The 8,451-nt window shown below is 46.3% G+C and overlaps 1 protein-coding gene across 2 annotated transcripts in view; it reads right to left on the bottom strand.

Moving 5' to 3' along the window:
• Positions 1-542: 542 nt before the first annotated feature.
• The window catches only part of PLEKHO2 (pleckstrin homology domain containing O2), a 59,228-nt gene continuing 51,319 nt past the window's right edge, over positions 543-8,451 (bottom strand). For both annotated transcript variants that reach the window (XM_087877927.1, XM_034424696.3), the window contains one exon: positions 543-8,306. In XM_087877927.1, the coding sequence (XP_087734053.1) occupies positions 7,224-8,306 (1,083 nt within the window). In that variant the 3' untranslated portion in view covers positions 543-7,223. The remainder of the gene's footprint in view (positions 8,307-8,451) is intronic.

Below are 8,451 nucleotides of genomic sequence, written 5' to 3'. Positions count from 1 at the left end.
GGTTTAACTTTGACTGACTGAAGTTGTTTTCTCCTCCATAAAACGTGGAACAGTTCAGTTGCCTCACACTGCATTGGATTTCTTAGCTAGGTACAACCCACATCAAAGTTGATGCCTCCTAATCATGTTGCGAATTGTTGCTCTCCAGCATATCTGACATTTCTGGTTGGAGAAGGCTAGTGAATGGAGTTCAGCTTGGATGTGAACGCTAACCTGTAAACCTTCAAGAGTCCCTCTAGGCAAGCGAGGGTTATTTTTCAAAATGTCCCATCCATCGATTGTCACCTTTTTAGCTTACTACTCCTCTCCATCCAGTCCTCTTCAGGAAGCTAGAACTGAACTAATACACTCACCCCACCCCTGTCCTTGATCATCCTCGTATCAAAAGCATCCGCATAAACCCATGGCCTCAAAGTGTTCCACTATTCAACAGTTGCTCGTCTTTAAAAAATGATTTTCTCAGTGGTGGGACTTGGCATGAGCTCCAAGCGGTTTGAAAGAGGAAGGCACTTACAAATCAAGGAATTGAGATGCTCGAGACAGCTTGTTAAAAATATATTTATATTTTAAGAAGTTCTCAGGGCTGAAAGAATCAGTGTTGGCAATTTTCAACCGGAGGGCTGACCATCTCAAAGACAAAGACAACAACCTCTTTCTGGATAAAGCTTTTTTGCAACAAAATACTCAACGTGCACCCAAAGGAGTGTTTAGTTATTTACAAGACAGTGTAGAAAAAAAAAGGGTTCAAAATACTGTTAGTAGAGACTACAATATTCTGCTCAGATTTGAGAGGGAATGTAGAATCAACAGCAACATTCTGTTCGAAGATTTTTTAACAGGTTTTTAAGAGAAGCACTTTTGAGGAAATATATCAACGTTCAGTGTTCATTAAATATACGCGCGATAGATGAATAAGCTTACAGATCTACAGATACTGCTGGATTACAACTCCAATAATGCTTAACCACTGGCTCTGCTGGCTAGGAAGGGCAGAATCTGAAGCCCAGCAATCTATGGAGGAGCCTAGATTGTCCACCCTAGTTGTTTCTCAAATCTCAGCAACTTTTAAGATGCGCCGATTTCGACTCTCGGAATTCTCCCATGCTGGCTGGGGAATTCTGGGAGTTGAAGTCCAGATATCCCAAGGTTGAGAAACATTGGTCTACCCTAACAGGGTTCCTTCAGAGTTATTTCCTTCAGTGCTTACCTAGATAAATAGAGCCAATTCACATATTTCATAGCAGCAAATTTGGGTCTGCACCAGTGGTGAAATCTGAACCGGTTCGCTGACCGTGCAGGCACTCTAAATGTGCGCTGCGTAAGCATGTGCAGTGTGCACCAAACGCATGTTATGCGTACATGCGCAGTACACACCAAAAGGCAGCTTGGGAAGGTAAGTAGAACAGCAAGGGGGGGAGGAAATCAGCTGTGCTGCATGATTTAGCTTAGCTAGAAAGCAGGATTTCCTGCTTTCTAGCAAAGCTAAACCCCGTGGCACAGCTGATCGTCGGAAATACTGGTTCGGAGAAACCGGTAGCTTTTTTAAACTACTGGTTCACTCGAACAGGTAGCTTTTATCACTACCAATTCACCCGAACCGGAGCGAACCGGTAGCATTTCACCCCTGGTTCGCACCTCAGAAAACACTTGGATAACTGCAAGCAAGGCTACCTTTCTGCTGAGCCAATCTAGGTTTGGTACGAAGAACATCTACCCTTCACACTGATTGAATGTACAAAGTGTTGAAGAGGAAAGTACTGTCTTATGCCAAGGCCAATGTTCCCTGATTTTAGCACTGACAATACTCCAGTACACAGAGGGGGAAGGGAGGGGAGAAAAGCCACCCAGGACTGCAGTCTTCAGTGAGTGAGTAGGCATGGGTAAATTAAGTTTTGCACTCCTTTTTCTCTTACAGGTTTGTTACGTTCCTAGTTGTAGATTGTTTTTTTGGCAGCCAACACACGAGCAGTTGCAGGGATGGGCCAAAAAGAAAAGAAAACTGCGAGATAGCTCTAAGCAAAATAGCTATTTTCATATTTCTGTCTCATAAACAGCTAGTGCAAAATAATTACATCTTTTTATTATTATTTTTAAAGAGAGAGGACTCCAGTTTGGCCCCTTATTTGAAAAAAAACACAAAAGCATGGTATGGTCACTCGCATAAATAAAAAACTCCCAGCCGGCTGAACCCATTGTGGGGGAAAAAAAAGGGACAAGGACAAGCAGCTATGAGGGAGACACAATCAACTTCATTATTTTTAAAAAAGAGAAATAGGCCTTTTGTTATGAGATCGTCCAGCAACTACAGTGTTTCCCCAAAAATAAGACCCTGTTTTATATTTTTTTAACCCCGAAATAAGCGCTTGGCCTTATTTTCGGAGAGATCTTATTATTTTGGGGCGCGTGGAGCAAGATGGGGCTCCTCTTGCCGTCTTACCTGATTTCCAGCTCTGTCTCCCTAACCCTAACCAGAGGAAATGGCAGGGACAGGCTGCGCGTGCAGTTAAATATTTTCAGGGAGGGTTTATTTTGGGGGGAGGGCTTATTTTCGGGGCAACACGGTACTCAAACCAGAAAGGGCTGGGGGTTTTGAAGCTCCTCTTGCAGAAGCCTATCTAAGGAGCTCTGTTTTGGTTAAGGAGGCCTGGAATATCCAGCAGCAGTGCCAATAATTTATAAGTCATCCATGGAACATCTCCACCACAGTCTGTTGGGAAGTTAATATGTGCAGCCCTGCCTGCAAATGCACCGAAGGCCACCCAATTATGACCCTGTTAGTGCTCCGTGGGTCCCAGATGCTCAGAAGAGACGTGAAGCCAGGATTTCTGTTTGCACGTAAACCACGGTTTTAAGAGCAAGAAGGGACACCGAGACAGACGGTGCAGAGCACAATCGCTAGGGCCGTGATGGCGAACATGTGGCACCCAGAGCCCTCTCCGCTGCCACGTGGGCCGTCACTCCAGGTCAGATCTCCGTGGCGTTTCTTTTGTGAGCTTCTGCTTCCCTGCAAACGATGAAACAAGTCCGCGCACGCATAGGTCTGCGCATGCACGTGCATGCAGTTTGGGCACTCGGTGTCTAAAAGGTTCTCCATCACTGCCCAAGGGAGTAAAGCTGGCTTCCAATGGCTCAGTGGCCATGGGGAGATTGTGAAAGCACATAATGACTCTCGAGTGCGGAGATGAATTTAGTTCAGCTGTGCAATAGATTGATTTTGCAGAAAATATATTATTTAAGATGACGCCGGACAATACCGTCTTTGACTTGTCCCGAATCATCCTGCATATGAAACTTCGTCTCTTGCCGCAATTTAAAAAAAAAAAGGCGGCGGGGGGGGCACAGATCGATTTGATGCCATCACATTAAGCTGCCATTTGCTCAATTGGGGTTTGCAGAACAAACCATAGGCAGCTTAACCATAAAGCCAAGCTATGAATTAAGGAAGCCCAATGGGCACCACTGAAAGGGCCTTGAGGACATTCCTAGGGCTTCTCCACAAGTGGCCAACTTTTAATTCTTCATAGGAGAAAAGGAAAGAAATGTTAAATACAGGGGGGAGTACTCCCACTGACTGTATTCAGTTTGATATGAACATTTCATCTAGTCCCAAACCCTTTGTCCTGACTCTATCCGTTTTAGAGCATGGCTCCTAGCCTCCCAATTTGTATTTCTCTGCCATAAGCAGTAGTTTATGCATCCCAGAGGTTAGGCTTCCAAATGGCAGTAAACCATGGCTTGTTGAATAAACCACAATTGGCTGGCTCAGGAGTCGGCAACCCGTGGCTCTGGAGCCGTATGTGGCTCTGCTGCAGCTCCATCGCCAGTCAGTGCCACAATTTTGAGAGGAGCTTCCGGTTGGTGGAGGGGGGAGCACAGCGTGCCAGGAGACTCTATGGCAAGGGTTGGGTTTTCTGGTCGGCTCCACAATTGATAGGGCTTTCGATTAGGACAGGTAGAAGAAAAAGGATGCCACGCTAGGAAGAGACTCTATGGTGGGGGAACCAGACTTCTGGTTGGCTCCAGAATTTAATGGGGGGCTTCCGGTTAGGACCTTTGTGGCTCTGAGTTTTTAAGGTTGCCGGTCCCTGGGCTGGGTTAACAGAGCAGGCTAAGACAAACCAACCCTTACATGCCTCAGTGCAATGTGCAAACCAGATCAATGTGAACCGGCTCCAATATATACGAGGACAACACATCCCTAATTGCACCGCCTTAGATAACAGGAAGAAAAGCTGGTGTTTCTCTTACTCCTCTTCCTCCTTTCACTTTTTTCTTGCAGGAAGAGTCCGGTGATGAATTCAGCAAGGTCTCCAAGGACCCCGTCTTCAGGAAATCAACCCAGAGCACAAATGCACTAAGTGCCATTATTTCCATCCTGCCTGGATTCGCAAATGTTTCTTCTTTAAGCTGCTTATTGAATCATTGGGTACCGATTTTATGCTCGTCCTTTTTTCTTTCTTTCTTTTTTTTTAAAATGACATCTGAAGGATAGGAAAATATTAGTCATAAACTAATTTTCCAGGTTGTAAAATACTGTCGTCTCCAGAGTTTTAAAAGCCATTGGCTCAAGTGAAAATGAGGATCTTGGAAAAGAAGCTTATTAATGGCGAAAGTAAAAAAAAAAAAATACAGTACAGTAATCTATGGCGGCAGATTGTGCTTACGACAGAATTCATATCTCACCCTAAGCCACGGTCTATTCTGCTGATAAATATAAATTGGGCCTTGGTCTGCCTGATGCATCTACCGTGCTTCCCCGAAAATAAGACCCTGTCTTATATTTTTTTGAACCCCGAAATAAGCACTTGGCCTTATTTTTAGGGAGGTTTTATTATTTTGGGGGAGCGTGGAGCAAGACAGGGATCCTCTTGCCGTCTTACCTGATTTCCAGCTCTGTCTCCCTAAACCTAACCAGAGGAAATGGCAGGGACCGGCTACGCGTACAGTTAAATATTTTTGGGGAGGGCTTATTTTCGGTGGAGGGCTTATTATCCAGGGAGGTCTTATTTTCGGGGGAAACACGGTAGCTATCAGCCAGCTTAGAACCAAAACCAAAGGAAACATGGGAACGTATATATACCACGGGTGAAATGCTCCCGGTTCGGACCGGATCACCTGATCCGGTAGCGATGGCGGCTGGTGGCTCGGAGAAGCAGTAGCAAAAATCCCTGCGCCCCCCCCCACCACCACCATGCCCAACTGAGCCACACAATCATCAGAGGCTTTTTTTTTTACTTTTAAAAGCATTTTTTCTATAACCTCTTCCGATGAAAAAATGTTTTTAAAAGTTAAAAAAAAAAAAGCCTCTGATGATCGTGTGGCTCAGCTGGGATCCTCAGAGGCTTTTCAAAGCATTTTTTTCTGCAACCTCTTGGCCGAAGAGGTTGCAGAAAAGTCTCTGACGATCCCAGCTGAGTTGCCTGATCATCAGAGAGGCATTTTTTTAAAAAGCCTCTCTGACGATCCCAGCTGAGTTGCCTGATCGGCAGAGGTTTTTCAAAGCATTAGAAAAAATGCTTTGAAAAGTTTTTTAAAAAAAAAGTTGGCCATGCCCACCCAGTCACATTACCACCACCCCACCAAACCATGCCCACAGAACCGGTAGTAACAAATTTTACATTTCACCCCTGGTAATATACCCGCCCTACAATTGCAAAATAATTTCTCCAAAGTTGGTATTGTTGCTAAGGCGAGTGCCACTGCATAATGGGGAAAAAAACTGATGCCCTCCACTGTGTTTATACGAAATCTGAGCACGTATGAGTCCCGTTGGCATTCCCCCCCCCCCCATTCAAATGAGATTTTGTGTGATAGATTTATACAGAGTCTCTCCAATGTATGATGTGTCTATTCTTCACAAATCAATGAAAAGTCAGCCTGGGAGGGGGAAAATCTTGTTCCCTACGACTTGCTGAAGACTTTAATCGGGTTTCCACGTTGTGGTAAGGCACACTTTGCATAACCATCGTTTGCTCAATCAGCCGCCAGAGGTGAGCAATGCAACAACATGCTAAGCCAAGCTCAAGCGAGCGGGTGATGTCGGAACTAGGACGATTTCAGATCTGCAATCGGATGCTGTAGTTCAATTCGATCCCTGGCAGGGCAGACTTAAAACATCCACCCGTCGTCAGCAACTTCTACAGATTGGGAGCCTCCCCTAAAACACAACTGGCTATCTTGGTGGTAAGCGGGCTCGTCTTTAAATGCAGGATGCACAAACTGTCACCACTTGCAAGGACCTGGCATGGCTTGGGACAAATAAATAAAAAACTGGAACGGGACCTGCGGAGCTTTCTGCAACAGAGCCGTTCAAGAAAAAGGAGAGTCAGGAAGGAGGGAGCATCACAAAAGAGAGAGAGAGAGAGAGAGAGAGAGAGAGAGAGAGAGAGAGAGAGAGAGAGAGAGAGAGAGAGAGAGAGAGAGAAAAGAAAGGATATCAACGACGAGCCCACCCACTGCTTGCTTCAGCCCCGCCGCCCATGTGCCCCACTACATTAACCCTGAGTTAAAACAAAAAGGATTAGAAAGTACTGCAGCCCCATTCCATACCCAGCTCACTAAGATCTCATCCTGCAGCTGATCTCTGCAATCTTTGCAAATGAGAGAGAGAGGGGGGAGAGAGGGGGGAAGCAGAGGGAGAGAGGGGTGAGGGAGAGGGAGGGAAAGAGGGAGAGGGAGGGAGAAGGAGAGAAAGAATAAAGCAGAAGGACAGGAACCAGGACTGTGCAAAACTTTTCTAACCCAAAATATTCCAGCCTGCACGGGGAAATTCAACATCCCTGCTCCAACCTGACGTGCTCCTAGCTCAAAAGGGCGCCACCTGAACCACAAAGCTCCCGTTCTAAACTTGCTAGAGGTTTCCACCAAGTTGGAAAGGCTTCACGATCTCTTTCTCAAACTCTTCTGCATTTGAAATGTTTTAGGCATTCCCTGGTAGGAAGTCCCTACGGCTTCCCAGTTACTGCTCGTCTTCCCTAAAAAAAACCAGATCATTCCCTGAGGTCCTCTAACCAGATCCCTCTCTAAGAAAAACCCCTCCGGGCAGGATCCAGCCCACATTCTGAGATTACCAAAGGGGCAGTGTGAAAATAAGCAATACTTAATAAGACTCAGGCTGCTGCCCTATCCGTCCGTCTTTAAAACACTGATCTAGTAGCCCGGCAGAAATGTTGTCGCCTGGCTATCTTTCGTCTAAGTCACGATTCGGAATTCCAATTCCCTTCTTAAGGAGCGCTTCTCCTATAAACCGTCACTAGGTCCTTCGAGACCCCTTTCCGCAAACTGGTAGGTTCCCTTCTCAGCTCCCCTAAATCTTTGACCTCTTGCAAGACCTGGGTGGCTTGCCGGAGTTGTTCGGTGGCTTCGTTGAGCAGCTCCTTTGCGTCTACTGAAGGTCCCTTGCCCCCTTCCTGGGCTTGCTCCAGCTCTTCACAGTGAACCTTCTGCAGGAGCTTTTCAGTTCGTTCCTTTTCATCCGCAATTTTCTTCTCCATCCGCACCACGTGGAGTAGAGACGACTTCTGGAAATCTGGCCGAAGAGGCTTTTTGGGCGAATCTGAAAGCAAGGCCCCTAGAGAGGAGCTGCGAAGCTTGGTTGCTGGAGAACCTCCCACAGGTTCCACAACCTGGTCTTCAGAAGGCAGGTTCAAGCCCTCTTCCTTTGCTGCTGGCTCTGATGAATGATCATTCTGCTCCTTCCCATTCTGGAAAGCAGGTTGAGTTGTTCCGTTATCGTCAATGCCGTTGACGTCAAGGTTTGCTTCTCCATCAGGCTGCTGATCCCCTTCAGAAAGGTCTACCTGTGCATCGTTGGAGATCAAGCTGCCTCTAAAAACCTTAGGTGGAGGAGTCGGTGGTTTGACTGCTTCCTTGACGTTCTCAGTTTCAACATCATGAAGTTCAGAACTCGGATGATCCCATCCCACCTTCATTTTGTCAGATAAAATCTTCGGAGGAGGTACTGGAGGTTTGATTTCCGCCAAGCCTTCTTCAGAGTCTTCACACATCTCTTCTGCGTCGCTTCCTTCTACAGAGTTCACATTTTCGCCGGGCGCTGCTACTTCCTTAAGAGGCTTAGCTGGAGGCATTGGTGGCTTCTTGACCTGTGGATCTTCTGGGGTAAGATTGGCACTTAGGTTCTCCGTTGGAGGCATGGGCACTTTGACAGGGGGCATTGGAGGTTTAGGAGTCTCCTTCGGAGGAGGAGTTTCAGCAGTCTCACTGGTCACTAAGATGCTGTTTGGAGGCCCACCGTCTGATACATCTAAGTCGAGTCTCAGGATCCCATCTGACATTGAATTAGCCACCTAAGCAGGAAGGCAAATGAGAGAGATCTCAGAATCAGTGCTCAAGTCCATAACTTTTGAAGAAGTTAAGCTGCTGACCACACAATAACAACAAACAACTTCAAACAGCTTTAAACGCCCTACATGTCCTGCAATTTCAGAATGA

Source organism: Pantherophis guttatus, chromosome 13 (genome assembly GCF_059756535.1).
Source record: "Pantherophis guttatus breed Tessera chromosome 13, ASM5975653v1, whole genome shotgun sequence".
NCBI lineage: Eukaryota > Metazoa > Chordata > Lepidosauria > Squamata > Colubridae > Pantherophis > Pantherophis guttatus.
Note: the sequence above shows the minus strand (reverse complement) of the source record. Positions and strands in the feature narration are given on the sequence as shown.